The sequence below is a fragment of the Callorhinus ursinus genome, unplaced genomic scaffold (genome assembly GCF_003265705.2).
Source record: "Callorhinus ursinus isolate GAN/ISIS: 27379988/994484 unplaced genomic scaffold, GSC_fseal_2.0 scaffold22, whole genome shotgun sequence".
NCBI classification, from domain to species: Eukaryota; Metazoa; Chordata; class Mammalia; order Carnivora; family Otariidae; genus Callorhinus; species Callorhinus ursinus.
In genome coordinates, this window is record NW_027397084.1 from 11,923,172 (window position 1) to 11,941,944 (window position 18,773).

The 18,773-nt window shown below is 42.7% G+C and overlaps 2 protein-coding genes across 6 annotated transcripts in view; one reads left to right on the forward strand and one right to left on the reverse strand.

Moving 5' to 3' along the window:
* The window catches only part of KLHL31 (kelch like family member 31), a 133,971-nt gene extending 125,903 nt beyond the window's left edge, over positions 1-8,068 (reverse strand). For 2 of the 4 annotated variants that reach the window (XM_073905103.1, XM_025890818.2), the window contains exons 1-2: positions 7,999-8,006; positions 6,083-6,141 (exon numbers count right to left, since the gene is read on the reverse strand). In XM_073905103.1, coding sequence (XP_073761204.1) covers positions 6,083-6,085 — 3 coding nt within the window. In that variant the 5' untranslated portion in view covers positions 6,086-6,141; positions 7,999-8,006. Of the gene's footprint in view, positions 1-6,082; positions 6,142-7,998 lie in introns of all 4 variants that reach the window. The other 2 variants (XM_073905105.1, XM_073905106.1) reach the window with 1 other exon arrangement.
* Positions 8,069-8,660: 592 nt separating this feature from the next.
* Positions 8,661-18,773, forward strand: part of LRRC1 (leucine rich repeat containing 1) — a 125,345-nt gene continuing 115,232 nt past the window's right edge. The window contains exon 1 of one of the 2 annotated variants that reach the window (XM_025890647.2): positions 8,661-9,103. In XM_025890647.2, coding sequence (XP_025746432.1) covers positions 8,945-9,103 — 159 coding nt within the window. In that variant the 5' untranslated portion in view covers positions 8,661-8,944. Of the gene's footprint in view, positions 9,104-12,391; positions 12,504-18,773 lie in introns of those variants that run through there. The other variant, XM_073905108.1, reaches the window with a different exon arrangement.

Below are 18,773 nucleotides of genomic sequence, written 5' to 3' on the forward strand. Positions count from 1 at the left end.
CTCAGTGGAAAGGGCACACTTCTGTTTGTTGATATCTTTTTTTTTCTTATTTTCATAAAATAGTTGTTGGCCTTTGATGAAAACTTAGTGTCCATATTTATTTAACTTATATTGTAAGAACCATAACTATAAAATAAAGGTGATCTAGGACAAGACTGATCTGTATGATTGTCTAAAATCCTTTGTAAATCAAAGTGGAAAAGAAATGAGGCAGCTGTGTTTATTTAAATGACTAAAAGATGCATTTTGATCAATTGAGATGATGTATGTTGATAGTTCATTTGAACTGTACAACATTATACAAATGTAAAGCATTGCCACAACCTGAGGAAGGACTGCTTGTAAGCCCCCTCTAGGCTTCATCCCTCAAGTTTTCAGTTTTATTGGAGAAAGAGGCTATGAAGCAGAGGCCAGGAAAAAGATGGATTCAGTGGCAGGTGCTTTTTTTTTTTTTTTTTTTTTTGATTGGGCTCCCCTGGTGTACTCTCGTTCATGTCAAAATACTTTTACAGTCTCATTTCTACTAATCCTCCATATTGTTTTCCCAAATACAGTACTCATATGGTAGGCTTTCTTTTAAGCTGGTAACTGAGAAAAGAGTATTGGCAATGACTAATGCCTAATGTGTAGTTTTCTGCAGTACAGAAAGCTCTTTCCACTATATTAATTCAGTCTTCTCAACAGCTTTTTGCGGGTGGCAGTTTTCATGTCTTTTGTAGAAATAAAGAAACGGATGTTGGAGTTAATATGATTCACTTATGATCTAATCCCTGGTAGTGGCAGATGCAAAAATTTGATGCAAAATCAAGAGTTCTTTATACCCACCCCACATGACAGATTAGTGTTTGGCCCATTTCCACCAAGGCAAAATGTTGTTCAATATTTGACTCATCATTAGCACATTTATTAGGAGACTGAGAAAAATAGAAAAACAAATGAAACTCAAGCTGCTCATTTGTAACTTCTCTGAATGGAGGAGTAGATTAAAATCTATATAATATGAAATTTTGGATTTTCCACATACTAATACAATCTGTGAAGCTGAATAAATAAATGATTATAATTAATAAAAAGCAAGGAATAGTGTTTTTCTTTCAGACTAACTTTCCCATAGATAACAATTATAATGCTAGACAAAATATTTAAAAAAACTATCTGAAGGTACTAGAGAGTGACCAAAAGCAAGCAGGAACTGAAGAGGACTGTACACTTGGAAGAAGGAAATACCATGGTGTGAGTTTTCTGTTTTTATGGCTTTGGCAAGCATAGACACTATACTACATAAAACCACTAAAATTTAAAGATAAATTAAAACGGGCAATGTTCATAGCAATCTGACCACCTTGCGGTACTGTGGATCAGAGTCGGAATGACCATGGCAGCTGGGAAGTGAGAGAGGGAAACCTCAGAAGGGACTGAGTGAGAGCAGAAGCTCCAAATTCTCCACATAAACTCCACCTAAGACCCCTTAACTATGTATGTTTGAAGCAGCACCATTAAAAATAAAACAACTGAATACAAAATTTCAGCTGCCATCCACCACAGAGAAAATAAGATGCCATAGGTCAAATATGTGTCCCACCTCAAATTTATATTGTTGAAATGTAATCCCCAATGTGGAAGTAGGGCCTCTGGAAGGTGATTAGGTCATATGAGTGGAGCCATCATGAAAGTGATTAATGTCCTTATAAAGGGAGCCCAGAGAGCTCCTTCATCCCTTTCTAATATGTGGAGACATAGTGTAAAGAAAAACATCTATAAACCAGGAAGCAGGTCCTCATGTGAGGACCAAATCTAGTGGTGTATTGATCGTGGACTTCCAGCCTCCAGAAGTGTAAGAAATAAATTTCTGATGTTTATAAGTTACCCAATATATGATATTTTTATTATAGCAGCCTGAAGAGACTAAGACATAAGAGTTTGAAGCTTGATTTCATCTAAGCTATGTCCCAAAACAAAATAAAAAAAAAAATCAATACTCTTTGAAGTAATATAACAGAATCCAGAGATTCTATCATTCATAATGTCCAGGATACAACCGAAAATTACTAGGCATATTAAGAGACAGGAAAACATGACCCACACTTAAAAGAAAAGGCATTCAATGGGGATTAAAACAGATGACCCAGATGTTTGAATTAGTATACAAGGAGTTTAAAGCAGGGATTATAACTATATTCAGTATATAAAGGAACATATACTCTTAATGAATGAGCAAATAAGAAATCTCAGCAGAGAAATATAAACTATATATATATATATATATATATATATATATATATATATATATATAGAATGAAATAGATATTCCAGAACTCCAAAATATACTATCTAAAAGTTATATTTCATATGGGCTTAATAGTAGCTTGAGATGATAGAAGCAAGAACTTCACAGTAAATGTGAAGCTAGATAAATATATATTATCCAGTTAGAAAAACAGGCAGAACAAAACAATGGGGGAAAAGGCAGAACCTCAAGTACAAGCGTGCCATGACCAAAAAGTTCAACATTTGTAAAATTATAATATCAAAAAGAAAAAATAAGAAATTGGGCAAAAAAATTTAAGGACTCAATGGCTGAAAATACCCTAAATTTGGTGAAAGTTTTAAGTTCACAGAGTCAAGAAGTTTAGTAAACCCCAATCAGGATAGATATGGACATATAATAGTCAAATTGTTAAAAACCAAAGATAAAATCTTGAAAGCAAACAGAAACAATGACACATTACATACAGCTTAGCATCAATTTGAAATATTGCTGACTTCTCATAAGAAACAATGAAAATCAGAAGAAAATTAGAATGCTGAGAGAAAAAAATTATCAACCTAGAGTTTTATATGCACTGAACATGTTCTTAAGGAATTAGGGTGAAATAGAGACATTTCATAATAAAACTAAGAGAATGTTCTGCCAACAGACTTTCACTGAAAGGTGAGAGGAATGAGGTCAGGTAGGAATAAAGAACACTGGAAATAGTTAACATATGAGTGAATGTAAGAGACTATTTTTTTCTTACTTCTTTAAAATACATATGGTTATTTAAAAAATTATAAAATTCTGTTGTGGAGCTTATAACATAGGTAAATGTAATACACATAAAAGCTAAAACATAAAGGAGCAGAGAGGTGGCAAACGGGCCTAGATAACTGCAAGAGTCTTATGTTTTACATCTTTTGGTATATACATGTGAAAATTTAGGGCTGTATAATGTAATTCCTAGAGCAGCCACTACAACTAGAAAGCCTATAGACAGAATGCAATTACTTATTTATTCAAAAGATGGTGGAAAAGGAAGAACAGAGGATGAAAAATCAGATGGTACAGAGAGAAAGCAAATAAAACATAGTAGACTTAAATCCAACCATAGCACAACAGTTGACCCTTGAACAACATGGGTTTGAACTACGTGAGTCCACTTATATGTAGATTTTTTACAGCATTGTCCTACAAATGTATTTCCTGTTCTTTATGATTTCCTTAATAACGTTCTTTTCTCTAGCTTACTATGTTGTAAGACTACAGCATATAATACATATACAAAATCTGAGTTAATTGAATGTTTATCAGTAAAGCTTCCGGTCAATAGTAGGCTATTAGTAGTTATGTTCTTGGGGAGTCAGAAGTTACACATAAATTTTTTACTGTGCAGGGGTCAGTGCTCCTAACCCCTGCATTGTTCAAGTGTCAACTGGTAATTATCTTAAATGTAAATGGGCTAAAAATTCCAAGTAAAAAGCCAGAGATGGGGGGGGTGGAATTTTAATTTAGTAGCAAGAGGAAATCAGAGAAATCTTAGAGTGGCAATTTTACTTCTGATTATATAGATTGTTGAATTCTACACTGATTTACCCATGAGATTGTGTAGGTTCTCATGTTTTTTGAATGGTGTGGGTGTTCTTCCCTCACAGCAGGGATATATAATCTCTAGAAAATGTCCTTAAATTCAAATTTGAAGAAACAGAGGTTTGGGTCTGCGTGCTTCCTCTCCCAGAGGGTTTTGGGATTCTATTGCACGTTTCTTCCTAGTATCCAGCACTGCATATAATAAGATTTAATTTGCCTATTCGACTTGCATATAAATAACTCGGAGGGCCACCCAACGTAATTTTTTATAGGACAAAGATTAGACTCCCTAGATTAAGAAAAAAATTATACTATGATTGTTATAATTCCCTGGATAACTGCCTTTCTTCCAGTAAGACTGAAAGCTCTGTCATATTCCTTCTTATCCCCCCAGAAAATTAAGCCAGTGACTGGCACAATAGTGGGCATTAAATAAATAACAACATGATTTCTAGTCCTAGAAGTAATTTACAACAGCCTCTTAAACACATTTATCTGTATATTATTTATTAACTTATAAAACTACTTTTATTAATGAATAATTTTATATAATAAAAAGTTCCCATTTTAAATGTATAGTTTGAAGAGCTAAATATGGTATATGTATATGGGGAACAAGGCTAGAAATTATATCAATAAGGAAAGCCCAAACTCTTCAGGATAAAGAATTGGTTCCCTATTCTCCAATTCACAAGGCGTTTTCATTTTTTTCTCTCTTGCCAGACTAATGTTTCAAATTCTGGGAAGTACTGTATATAGAAAACCCTAAAGACTCCACCAAGAAACTACTAGAACTGATAAATGAATTCAGTAAATTCATAAGATATAAAATCAATGTATAGAAATCTGCTGCATTTCTACACACTAATAATGAAGCAGCAGAAAGTGAAATTAAGAGGGGTGCATGGGTGGCTCAGTTGGTTATGCATCTGACTCTTTTTTTTTTAAAGATTTTATTTATTTATTTCAGAAGGAGAGAGTGAGTGTGAGAGAGAGAGAGCATGAGCAGGGGGAGGAGGAGACTCCCCACTGAGCAGGGAGCCCAAGGGGAGGCTCAACGCTGGGCTTGATGTGGGGCTCAATCCTGGACTCCAGGATTATGACCTGAGCCGAAGGCAGATGCTTAACTGACTGAGCCACCCATCAACCCCCGCATCTGACTCTTGATCTCAGCTCAGGTCCTGATCTCAGGGTTGTGAGTTCAAGCCTCACGCTGGGCTCCATGCTGGGCATAGAGCCTACTTAAAAAAAAAAAAAAAAAAAAAAGGAAGTGAAATTAAGAAATCGATACAACTTACAATTGCTCCAAAAACAATACAGTATCTAGGAATAAACTTAACCAAAGAGGTGAAAAATCTGTACTCTGAAAACTATAAAACCCTGATGGCAATATAAAGAATGGAAGAACATTCTGTGCTCATGGATTGGAAGAACAAATATTGTTAAAATGTCTATACTACCCAAAGCAATCTATAAATTTAATGTAATACCTATCAAAATATCAACAGCATTTTTTACAGAACTAGAGCAAACAATCCTAAAATTTGTATGGAACCACAAAAGATCCTGAAGAGCCAAAGCAATCCTGAAAAAGAAGAAGAAGGCTAGAGGTATCACAATTCCAGATTTCAAGTTATATTAAAAAGCAGCAGTAATTAAAACAGTATGGTACTGGCACAAAAATGGATACATAGATCAACAGAATAGAATAGAGAGCCCAGAAATAAACCCATAATCATATGAACACTCTTCAACAAATGGTCTTGGGAAAACTCGTCAGCCAGATGCAAAAGGATGAAACTGGACCACTTTCTTTCACCACACACAAAAATAAATATGGATTAGAGACCTAAATGTGAGACCTACAACCATAAAAATCCTTGAATAGAACACAGGCAGGAATCTCTCTGACATCAGTCATAGCAACATTTTTCTAGACATGTCTCCTGAGGCAAGGGAAACAAAAGCAAAAATCAACTATTGGGACTTCATCAAAATAGAAAGCTTCTGGACAGCGAAGGAAACAATCAACAAACCTAAAAGGCAACCTACAGAATGGGATATTTGCAAATGACATATCCAATAAAGGGTTGGTATCCAAAATATATAAAGAACTGATACAACTCAACACCCCAAAAATTATCCAATTAAAAAATGGGCAGAAGACATGAAAAGACATTTCTCCAAAGAAGACATACAGATAGCCAACAGACATATGAAAAGATGTTCATTACTTACCATCAGGGAAATGCAAATCAAAACTACAAGGAGATACCACCTCACACCGGTCAGAATGGCTAAAATAAAAAGAAACAACAAGTGTTGGTAAGGATGTGGAGAAAAAGGAAGCTTCTCTCACTGTTAGTAGAAATGTAAACTGGTGCAGCCACTGTGAAAAACAGTATGGAGGTTCCTCAAGAAGTTAACTACACTATGATCCAGGAATTGTGCTACTGGGTATTTACCCCCAAAATACAAAAGCATTAATTCAAAGGGATACATGCACTCCTATGTTTACTGCAGCATTATTTACAACAGCCGATCTATGGAAGCGGCCGCATCGATAGATGAATGGATAAAGAAGATGTGGGGGGATGGGGATTAAAGAGCACACTTATCAGGATGAAAAAAATAAAATAAAATGAAATGAAAAAAAAATTCTCTTAATCAAAAACAGAAACAAACCAAGAGGCAGGCCTAACAATAGCATCTTCTGAGAGCCCCAAAGCTGGAGAATTTCAAAGCAGATTAGCTGTGTTATGGTCAGTGGATTAAAAAAAACAAAACGAATTCTAGGTAGATCCTTGGCAACAATTGTCAAGAATTCTGCCCCTGATTTTGCAGAGTTAACGGAAGTTTGCCAATTATTCAATGTGTGTGTCACACTGTGGTCGTTATAGAGATCTATGAATGAGACAGTACTTGTCCAAGAGGTCACTATCTCCTTGGGATGAAGGTGATACAAAAATAATCATAACGCAAGTGTGTCAGAGAGAGACACACGGGAGTACTAATTGAGGTCTGAATTTTTCAAGAGACCAGCCATATCTTTAAAACATACTTAGTGTTTATTAATAACCTAGTGGGTAATCTTTGGAAGTCAAAGATTAGGATGAAGGAGCCGGGCCTTTCTTATTTTGGCTGTTTTTTGAAAGCAATTAGAAAACTTGCAAGGACAAGTCTGTGACTGGCTTACATTCCAGACTCAGTCTCTCCGTCAGAAACCACAGTTTTCCACTGGAAGCGGCACAAAATGGGTTTCTGGAATGTGAGAACGGTGGAAGAGTGGTTAAGGTCCAAAGTTGAGGTGGCCTTTCTTCCCTGAGAATGTAGAAATCACACCAGGACAAACAAAAGAGAGACTGGAGTGGGTTTGGCAATGGCATTTAAGGATGACCGGAATTAGAAAGTTCAGGTGATAATTCTGGGCTCAAAACCGAAGTGCTGCTCAGATCCATCCTCACTGATTGGGAGGAAAGGAGTCCTCCTCACTAACCCCGTGGGAAACCGTCCTGCACACAGTTGGAACTGGAAGTCTGTGTAGACATGTATGCCTTGTATAAACTAGTTTCAGATCAAAAATTCCCTTGGTCACTGAGCATGCTCAGCTTTCAGTCTTCTGCAGAAAAGTGGATTGGGTGGCTCCAGCTTTTAGGTTTGGCAACTTGGGGCGGGAGAGCCCGGTTGTCTCTGGCAGAGGCCACAGGGGGAATCTTGAAGAGAAGGGTGTGAGGACTAGGCGGCAGCTGGTAGGGGAGTCAGAGTGGGGCCCAAAAGACAATCCATCTATGTGACTGACTTTGATCCGGTCGGCAGCCCTATGTAAAGGAGCCAGATGGTTTTCTGGAGATGGGGAGAAGAGATGTTCTGGTCCTAGTCCGTGGGTGAATCAGGGGCGAGAGAATGAACGGTCGTCTATTATCCAGTAGTGAGCCTCCTGAGTCCTCCCCAGCTACTCCTTCTTGGGTTACAATCTTCCCTTTGCAAGACACTGATTGTTGGTGCAGAAACCCAGGAGCTGGTTGGAGGATGCTCACCTGGCAGCCCGCAGCCAACGTGCCCTACCTCCCCCACTCCTCCCTCCTCACTAGCCCAAAATAGTCGCCAGGAGCCAGCCAGCATCTGGCCGGGCTAGAACAGGCTCAGAAACTCACCTTTGCTACCTCGTTTTTGCGTTTGGACTCCTGATGGGGTGCAACCATGCCCATGAGAATCTTACAGATTCTGACTCCTCTGCTTTTGACGGTATGGGGAGAGGGATCTCCTATTAGTGTATAAACAATAAACAAACATCCAGAAGGTGTGCGCCCAGGTCACACAGCCTGCAGGCGGTGCCCGCGGACCAGAGGGCACGGTCGGGGCCCCGGCGCGGTGCGGGGCTGAGGGCAGCCCGCTCATTTCTGGGGCTGCTGGCAGCCGGGGAACCTCAAAAATCACACCGAATCTCGTAGCTCCGGGCGCCCACGGCGCGCAAGGTACGCTTCGGGGGCGGTCCTGCCTGACCCCGGAAGAGAAAGTTGTTTTGGGGAAGGGGAGCGAGACGAGAGCGAGTTAAGTAAAAATCAAAGTTGTTCTGCTCCCCTCAGGCCGCCTCTCCTCTGCTTCATCTTTACCCCAAGCTCCATTAGAGTCAGGCTTCCTCGGAGGGCCGGACGCTCCTCGAGTCCCAGCCTGAGTAGGGGGACAGGGAGCGCCCAGCCCGCAGGTTTCGACCCTCTCTGGCTCCGGGTCTCCAGGAAAACCCGGAGCGGAGCATCCCCCGGCTCGGGAAACGCCCTCGCGCGCGCCCACTGGCGCGCATGCTCAGTCGCGCGGCGGCCGCGAGTAGGAAGCTCCGCGCGGCATTAGCGGCCGCGGCGGCGCGACTGGAGGGTGGGAGGAGGCGCACCGGCTGGCGGGCGGGGGCGCTGGGACGCGGCTGGGGCTCCCGCCCGAGGTTCCTGCGAGCTCCTGGGACCGCGAACCCCCGCGCGAGGAACTAGCGAGCAGCGGAGCCAACGAGTGCTGAGTGGGCAGCGGGTGGAGCGGAGCCGCTGGGCGGAGCGGGCTCAGAGCCCGGGTCTCCGCGGCTCGGCTCGGGACCCGGCGGCGGGGACGGCGATGTTCCACTGCATCCCCCTGTGGCGGTGCAACCGTCATGTGGAGACCATCGACAAGCGCCACTGCTCGCTGGTCTACGTCCCCGAGGAGATCTACCGCTACGCCCGCAGCCTGGAGGAGCTGCTGCTGGACGCCAACCAGCTCCGCGAGCTGCCGGAGGTGAGTGTCCGGCCTCACCTGCGCGCCGTCTTCGGGAGAATACGGACAAGCCTGGCCAGCCCTCTCCCCCTCCTCTCTCCCGCCGTCTCCTGCCTTCCCCACTCTACCCCCCTTCCACCTCCAGATCCGGTCCGCAGGTCCCACAGAACCACCACTACCTGTAGTCACCTGCTTCTTCCTCCCTTACCGCTCCCACTCCCCCCGCCCCCCCACCCCGTCCGCATTAAAAGTTCCTGATCATTTTGTACAAAGCGAGCTACTTGCAGTTTTCCAAGTAGTCACTAGAGCTTGTGCGACTAGGGAAACGTTCTGGTCTGGTAAGTAGTTGAGATACACGTCTAAGTACTAACAACTGGTGACTGTGGTGAGGAGCCAGGTGGCTCGGGCTGTTCCCGGGTGAAAGGACAGAGCGTGGCATCCGCTCCCTGGGCTGTTTTCCCTGCGCTGTTTTCCCTGCGCTGTATTCCCCTATCACTGGCCAGAGCGCGCTTCCCCGTTGGCTCTGGCAGGTCCGGAGGAGGTGGGCAGCGCTCAGGAGAGCCGCACTATCTCGGCATCTTCCGAGGAATGTGCCCTGGGCCTTATCGCTGGTGGGCAGTGCTTGCAAGGGCTGTAGTTTGGCTGGCCGGTCTTGGCTCCGGGACCAGTTGAGAATTGGGGGTGGGTAGAAGTAGATCGGGCAGGAGGAGAGCTATGCCTTGGGAGCTGTGAGCAGGTGCCCAGGTGCCCGCTGCTGGGGCCCTGCCTGCGAGGACCTGTTGCGTGGAAGGAGCCTCTGTGAACGTCAGCAGAGACTGTGCCTGACGGGCCAGTCTTGCAGCCGCCTCTCCCGGAGCGGGTACGTTCAGGCTCCTGACTTCTGCCCTTGCAGTGATGCGTTACCTCTTCAGAGTTGTTTACGTAAATTAATCAGTGTGCTGAGGCTGAACTTGTTAATAGACAGATGCTGATTGAGCTTTAATGGAGGGTCTGTGACTGCAAACTTTTAACCTTCGAGCTTGCGCCGGGAACTTAGCTTGAGTAACCCTCGAAGAGGAAGGTATCACAAATCCAAGGGTGTGCAGGAAGTCGGTGTGCAGTAATCCAAAGGTGTGCAGGAAGTAGGGAGACTAGACTGCTGGGAGTTGGAGGGAGGATCCGAGGCCTGGAGTTGGAACTCAGATAATCTTTCTTGTCCTTTAGTTAACCGAAGGCCCAGACACTGTCACAGAAACACTCACTAGTCAAATGATCTGGCTTGTTAAAAAGACCTGCCGGAGTGTTTTAAAAAGCAGAAGAGTGTGTTTTTCTTAATATTTCAAGTGTTATTCTTCTTGGATTAACTTTCCATGGTTCATGTGGAATTGGATGGTTTGCTCTGTGTAATCATGGAGATTATCCTCACTAGGATCTTTGCAAAGCCCCCCAGGCTTTATTTAGCTTAGAAGCAGAAAAGCCATCCAATTCCCTCAGGCATTTATTATTTTGCAGGCATTTCCAAACACATGGCTTTGTCTGGCCTTTAACTTCCTTAAATTTGACTTGAAAATCATAAATAAGCTTACTTGCTGCCTTAAGTTGTAAATGAGTTTTAGGCATTGCTATCGCCAGAAATACAGAATATATTATTTAATACTTTTCAAGTGTGTCAGAATGAAGTTATTAAAGATTGAGTGAAAAGCTATTTAACTAGAAATGTTTTAGTGTTCCTTGTGGTATTTTTGTTTGTTTGTTTGTTTTAGTAGAATTGGAAGATTTCCTTTGACTGGATTGGCTTTTTACTCCCTTCTGCATAGTTTGTGGGTTTTCCTGTCATGTTGGGGAATTCACCTTGGTAAGGGGAAATTATGGGTTTTGGAAGTGTTGGGTATTCTTACTGATCCTAACTGGAAACTTCTCAGAAGCTCAGAATAGTCTGATAGCACTCTGTACATATAGTAAATAAACAAGAGACGAAAGGTGGTCTTGCTTATGGGTAATTATTGCTCTTAGAGCTCTGAAATTAGTTGTATGGTTTCTAGGTTGTTTAAAACCTGTTTCTTCATGACTTATTGTGTCTGGGTGCTGGGATGTGTATAAGCCAGACATGAACAACCACCTTGAAAGCACAGATATTTCATTCAAAGGTACAGTCTTTCCTTGGGCTGCTAGTTTCACGTCTAAGGTCCGTGTTACACATGAGCCCTGTTCACTGCTCTCCCTGCCCCTCCTCCAACCTCTGTCTCTTTACCTTCCCTATCGCGGGGAGGCCTCTTGCTGACAGACCCCCCAGGTCCCTGTGGTGGTGGTCATGCTGGCTATCTGTTCTCTTCTCTATAATTTGTTTGGAAGCACAGACAAGGCGGGGGGCGGGAAGACTGCACCCCGTACCCCAACAGCAAAGATACAGTATCCGGGCTTCAGGATGATGAAAAGGTTTGTAACCTCTGACTTGCTCCAACTTCCTCGTTTTGCAGATTGAAACTTGAACTTGAAGTGACTTTTTCAAGGCTGTCGGCTGGTTAGATGGCAGTCACTGGTCGCCCCCCTATTCAGCAGCTTTGGACACCTAGCAGGAATCTGGCCTATTTAGCTTCTCACATCCATTAAAACCTGTTATTTAGCTCCCTCCTGTTTTACTCACATCATGAAGCCTGGGCTCTATCAAGCAGTTATTGACCGTTCATCATTTGTTGTTGGTAGGAACATAGAGATTAAAGAAGGTATGATTCTTAGGAGCTATTCACAGCTTTGTGGGGAGACGGATGACTTTAAAACAGAAGTGGTGAGTGTGGGGTGGAGGGGGCATAGCAGTTAGCTTGATGGTTACTTACCTAACCTAACCTTTTGCCGAACCTGCCTCCCCGCCCTCAGCAGTTTGTCCACCTTGTGATAGCCTCTCAGTGCTGCTGTCCGCAGGGAGGGCTCAGAACATTCATCATTAGCCTGACCACAGATAGATGATAGTCTTACCATCCCATTCCCATCCCCCTTCTCCTTCCCACATCCTCCCGGCTCCATCCCTTTGGCATGTGTATTAACAGAGACAATCTGACTCTAACCTTCTTGAGATGCTGGCATGTTTTTGCTCATACTTATGAGTGAGCACTGAGCCTGGCACCCCATAGGTCCTGCTCAGTAAACAGCTTTTATCTGTTGAATGAATTTAGCCAAGTCTGATACGAGTCTTCCTCCTCTGCTTCTTTCTCTTACCTTAAGCATATCACTACTCTGACATCTATCCTTTTCTAATATAGTCAGAGAATATTCAAGTTGGGAGTGATTTTTTTTTCAGGACTGTCTAGCTGGTTAGATGCACAGTCTCTGGTTGCTTCAAGTTGGAAACCACTTCAGAAGTTAAAGGACATTGATAAGGTGGAGCTGCTTTGTCTTCTCCAAGATCCTCTACCCCACTCTGTACCTTCTCAGTGTTTCTGACACCGTAAGTTTCCCCTGCAAGGTGCATGGATTGTTGAATACCTTCACATATGTGTGTTTTACTGTGATCTCTCTGGCTCCAATACAGAGCCTAGTCTAATGGGCAGCAGATATTTTGAATGAACGCTGTTGAGTCCAGGCAACTTATAAAACTGAGCTTCATCTTGTCACCTACTTACTCTTAATTAGGATTCAGTTGACCTTTTGACGATAGCCAGATGACATTATCTCAAATATCTACCCCCTTCCATCATTCTTTCTCATATCCTGCTTAATTTTTTCCCAGCCCTTAGAGCACTATTACTACCTAACTCTAGAATATATATTTGCTTACTTGTTCTTTGTCTCCCCAACTAGAACATCAGCTCCATGAGGACGGGATGTTTTTGTTCATGGATGAGCCTAGGACAGTATCTGGTATATAGTGGGCACTCACATGCTTGTTGCATGAATGAGTCTTCCCAGGAGATGTCATGTGTATCTGCCCCTGTTGCTCAGCCATTGTGATCCTCCTTCCTACAGTCTCACATCTGTATACCAATCTATTGAAACTAGTCATGGCATAAAGTCATTCTGAATCCAGTAGTGTCTTACCAGTCTTTGTTCTCCATGTCTTCTGTGCTGGGCACCTTTGACTCTCTTCTCTTTTTGAAATAATTTTTATGGATTGTAAACATAATTTCTTACTATGACTTCAACATCTCCAACTGTGATCTGTTAAGAGGATAGCCATTCCCACTTGGAATAAGTCCCTTTTGTCTTAAATTTACCATGTTTCAATTTAGGTCTGTCTCCTGCAGTTCGATTTCTAATGGGTGGGACAGCCATTCTTCCTAGCCCACAGGTCCATGGACCAAGGCTCTTTGGGCTTGTCTTGAAGGAGCAGAGACCAGGGGTGCTGGAATAAGATAGCTCAAATGCTGCTCCATCACTTGGACGCTTTCTTCAAGCCTTGGTTTCCTTACTTATTATTTTAGTACCTGCTTTTTAGGGTTATTCTGGGGACTAAAGAGATAATGCATGCAGAGCACTTATAGTCAGATAGAAGATGTCGAAGATCTTTGTAGATACTGTGGCAAGACACTTTTTAAAAAATAAAACAATGTTTCTTAATCTGGAATTGGAAGACATTTTCCTGGGAGTTCATAAATGGTTTTTTTTTTTTAAACCAGAATGAGAACTTTAATGTTCTTTTCAATAATAATTAAAAAAATCATAGACTCCATATATCTAGGTGAAGTTACCAATGAGTAGAGCCATAAGGTTTTAGTGGTGCCATAATCTGTGTTTGAGCACTCCCTTAATTGTCTCTAGCCAAGGGGGAAAGAACAGATGTGGGCTTATTTGCAGAAATCCTGTGTTTGGGTCAGATGATCACTGGAAGTTCCATGAACAAAGGTTTCATGGCCATTTGTTAGAGAAGAGTGATGGGTAGCTGAAGGGGTCATGGAGCCATGGTGGCATAGGTGGGCAGAACTGCGAGGAACCTGCTCTGAGGTAGTGCTGTACCATTGTGCGCAGCCATGGGATGACTGCAGAATTGCATCGTGGTCCTCTGTCATGTTAGATTAATGTTGAGTTCTTTCTTGTTGATTTTTGTCAGATTTTTACCTTGGTTCACCTGCTAGTTTTGTTAAGAGCTAAAGCACAGGGAGGACATACCTAGTTTTATGTTTAGACATACTTAAATAACATTATAATAAAAATAACAAATCAAAGCTTAAGAAGAAGGGAGCCCAGGAGAGGGCTTTCCCCTAAAAGTGATGATCCACACATTTGTCAAGGTAAGGAAGCCGTTCTCATTTCTCAGATATCCTGTTACACAGTTTAGCGCTTCGTTTGTGATTTTTCTCTCTCTTTTTTTAAATAAAAGATTTTATTTATTTATTTGACAGAGAGCACGCAGGCAGGAGAGCACGAGCAGGGGGAGGGGCAAAGGGAGAGGGAGAAGCAGAGTCCCCGCTGAGCAGGGAGCCCGATTTTGGAGGGGGCGGAGCTCTATCCCAGGAGCCTGGGATCATAACCTGAGCCGAAGGCAGACTTAACCGCTTAACAGACCGAGCCACCCAGGAGCCCAGTTGTTTGTGATTCTCTTGTGTGTTCGTCCAACCCCCCTTCTACTTCTTGCCTGCCCTCACTTCTCCCCCTCCTTTTGTAGGTAAGGAAACTGACACCTAGAGAAGTTGTAATTTGGAGGGTAGACTCTCTCTGGTTAAGAAACATTGAGTGAGTAGCTGGTACCTATTAAGTAGAATATTAGCCACCACTTACTGATATTTCACTGAGCTCCAGACATTGTATTAGGTACTGTACATGAAGTTATTTATCTTAATTGAATAACAACACGCTTTAGCCATTATAATTTCAGTTTTGCAAATGCAGGAATTGAGACTTATTTAAGAAAATTATTTAAGAATCTTCTTTAGGGAAGTTGGTCAAGGTCAGTTCCGGAGCTGGCATTTGACTCCAGCTCCATGTGTGCATTTACCACCTGGGAGCAAGGAGGCCTGGCATTGTGTTGATGGCTTAGGAGGGAGCCTGTGCAGAAAGCTCTTGGCAGCCTTTGAGGAGTCTCACACTCTCTGAGGAGCTGAGGGAAGGCTTTAGAGGTGGTGACATTCATGCTAGACTGGAAGGAAGGAAAAAGCATGTCAGCTGTTGAGAAACTTCCAGGAGGCTAGAAAGCGAGGCACCTGAGTGGTAGGGAGTGACTGAAGAGGAGCCTGGGGCCAGATCATGAAAGCCTCTTGACAGTTTTGCTAAGGAGACGCACTCTGTCCTGTAGGGAGGAGGCCCATGGACAGTGTGTAAGCAGAGATGCAGTACAGTTAGACCTTTGTTTTAGAAAGTAATTCCAGGGCAGAGTACAGAGGCAGGGAGACTAGTCAGGAGCTTATTGTGGTGGTCTAGGCCAAAGAAAATGATAGAGCACCTGCGGGGACGAACAGGGGAGATGCCTCTGTCCACAATGTTCACACTGGGCATTTCTTGCCTTGGGTCCAGTGCTCTTTCTGCTGGGCCACCTTCTAATAGTGTGGTGGGTGAAGCACTTTGTTAATACTTGTGAAACACTCAGTAAGAAGCATTTACCTCTACATTTTCCTCGATTGTGGTGTGCGTCTGCATTCAGCTTGCGAATTGCTTGCTAAGCCATGGCAAGCATTATATGTAGGCATTGGCTCGGGGGAAAGAACAGCCAGATATGCTCTGGATGGCAAGAGATTGTTATTTTTGGGTTTCAGATAAATGTGGTCATCAAGTTTATAAAAATGAACCCGCAGTAACACTGGCAAGCCTGTGGGTTTTATTTTTCTGAGTAAGGTGAAGGTGTACTACGTGTGTACTGTACCGTGAATGTTAGTTTCATCATCATCTGCTGATGCTTTGAAAGACTAGGAGAATTTTTAGACTGTAGTTGAGGCACACTGGTAAAATAGCAAAATAAGCTTGTTTCCACAGTTCCTTCTCCCCTCTTCCAGTGAAAAAGGGGGAACCTCAAGCCTTCCAGCTTCCCAGTGCGTTATCCTCGCTGCCAGAATTTGTAATTTCTGTACTGTAATAAGTAGGTACTTGGGATTTCCTTAAAAAGGACTCTATACCACCCACTTGACATTCTGGGGGTAAAGCATAGTTGATATTTACACAAGTGGGTCAGAAATAGTAAGGTAAACATTTTTTAGCAACGATGACAAAAATCTCAACCATGATCTTGCTGTGCCATGGAACAAACAGGCACTGGATTCTTTTAGGTGAGGATCTAGTGAGTGCTACAGGCTTTTCTCTTTGTTCGCAGAAGTCTAAGGGAAAGTTTGCCTATTTTAGGACTCTACCCAGAACATAGGGCTAGAAATGTTTGTCCTCTACTTCATCTGATCGTTATGAGGGATGATGAGATCATGGGCCAGATCTTAGTAAATGCATAGGAGAAACTTCTGGATGTCCATTTACTTTCTCTTAGGTATTATTTAGTGGACGGGAATGGTAATTTACTATTGCATGTGGTATTTTGGAAGATCTAATGGTGTGTATGTGTGTCTAGTGTAAAATACTTTGAACTCCTAGAAGATGAAATGTTTAAAAAAGAAAAATATTTTTTGCTCATTATTATTTTGAAGAGTTTCCTTATCTAGACTGTAACTCTAGAGTCCAGAGAATTTGACTCAGTTGGAAGAAATTTGGTATTTCAGTTTCCAAGAACCACAAGGAATGGATTTGTCATGTGGTGGGTGGAAGGAGGTGTTATACCTAATTACAGCATGTTCCAGACTGATTCCTGGGTAGTGTGGCCACATGGAGAGGGCTCTGTCTACCCTGGCCACTCGAGTCACCTTTCTTTCCACAGTCTATACCTGCTTCTTGGGAAGTCATCAGGAGGGGCTCTCGGCTGACTTGTGGTGGAAACTAGGAGCCCGAGTCAGAAGAGCTTGTGCAAAGGCCAGAAAGTGGCTTCTGAACCTCTGAGTATGTGCCGTGGTCTCCAATTGCTTCACCTGATTCGGAAGGTGCTGAGACCTCTGAGCTCATGCCATATTAGGTGCAACTGACCTGACTTGGGACCATGATGTGTGGTTTTTATCTCATTAAAGGAGTAATATGGGTTGGATGCTTAAAAGAATTCAAAGAATAAAAGTGACATTTTCCTTCCTTTGAAGTGATGCCAGCCATTAACAATTTTAGAATGTATTCTTACAGATTTTTTTTCTCTTTATACACCACCATATATTTATTACTGTTAAAACAAAACAACTCTTTCTACATAAATTGCTTTGCTGCCTGCTTTTTTACTTAACACTGTCTTGGACATCTTCTGTATCAGTACGAATAAATGTATTTTAGCATTGATTCTGGTGTTGTAGTATTTCACTCAGTTGGATATACCACGATTGATTGGTTTAACCTTTCTCCTATTGCTGGACAATTTAAATTGTTTCTAATTTTTTGCAGTGATGAACCATGCTGGATTAAATGTTCTCGTACATATTACTTTGTACTCCTGTGCAAATGTTTCTTTAATAATTCTTGGATGAAAGTGTATACACTACAAATTTTATTAGATGATGCTAGATTACCAAGATTTTTTTTTTTTTTAAGATTTTATTTGAGAGAGAGTGCGTGAGAGAGAGCATGAGAGTGGGGTAAGGGGCAGAGGGAGAGGCAGACTCCCCACACTGAGCAGGGAGCCCAATGGGGAACTCGATCCCAAGACTCTGGGATCATGACCTGAGCCGAAGGCAGATGCTTAACGACTGAGCCACCCAGGCGCCCCCCCCCCCAAAGATTTGTTTTTAGTAATAGTGGAATGAAGGCCTTACTAGAGATGATAGAAACCTACCCACTTTATACAGCTAAGGAAATGAAAATCTGGAGAGGTCAAGTGATATGTCAAAGCAAAATGAAGATATGGACTGTACATCTCCAACTCTAGACTCCAAGTCCTGTGGATTTTCTAGGGGCCTAGAGACTGGTTCTGTCATCTCCGCTCCCTTTATTTTTGACTGTGACTCTTTTCCTATAGGCTGGAAAAGCTCTCAAGTGGGCTTTAGTCAGTTAATCAGATATTTGTTCCAGGGCTTTGGAAGACTTAAGTCTTGCCTTCAAGTAGTCAACACTCCTTAGTTGGGGAGAAAAGTTTGGGATCATGGAATTCCTAATGTGGCTCGGAGACACAAGGGTCAGTAAACCAAGAGTTGCTGTGGACCCTTGCAGGAGGCTTATTGAGGCATCAGAAAAGCAGGACTCTGGTTTTCACTAAAGATAGGTTCAGATGGGCTGGGAGAGCTGGGCAGGTATTGCAGAGAGGGGGCTTTTTCTTTTATTTATTTATTTTTATTATTTTATGTTAATCACCATACATTACATCATTAGTTTTTTTTTAAAGATTTTATTTATTTATTTGAGAGAGAGAATGAGAGCCAGAGAGCACGAGAGGGAAGAGGGTCAGAGGGAGAAGCAGACTCCCTGCTGAGCAGGGAGCCCGATGTGGGACTCGATCCCGGGACTCCAGGATCATGACCTGAGCCGAAGGCAGTTGCTTAACCAACTGAGCCACCCAGGCGCCCTACATCATTAGTTTTTGATGTAGTGTTCCATGATTCATTGTTTGCATATACCACCCAGTGCTCCATTTAGTACGTGCCCTCTTTAATACCCATCACCAGGTTAACCCATCCCCCCACCCCCCTCCCCTCTAGAACCCTCAGTTTGTTTCTCAGAGTCCATCATCTCTCATGGTTCGTCTCCCCCTCTGATTCCCCCCCTTCATTTTTCCCTTCCT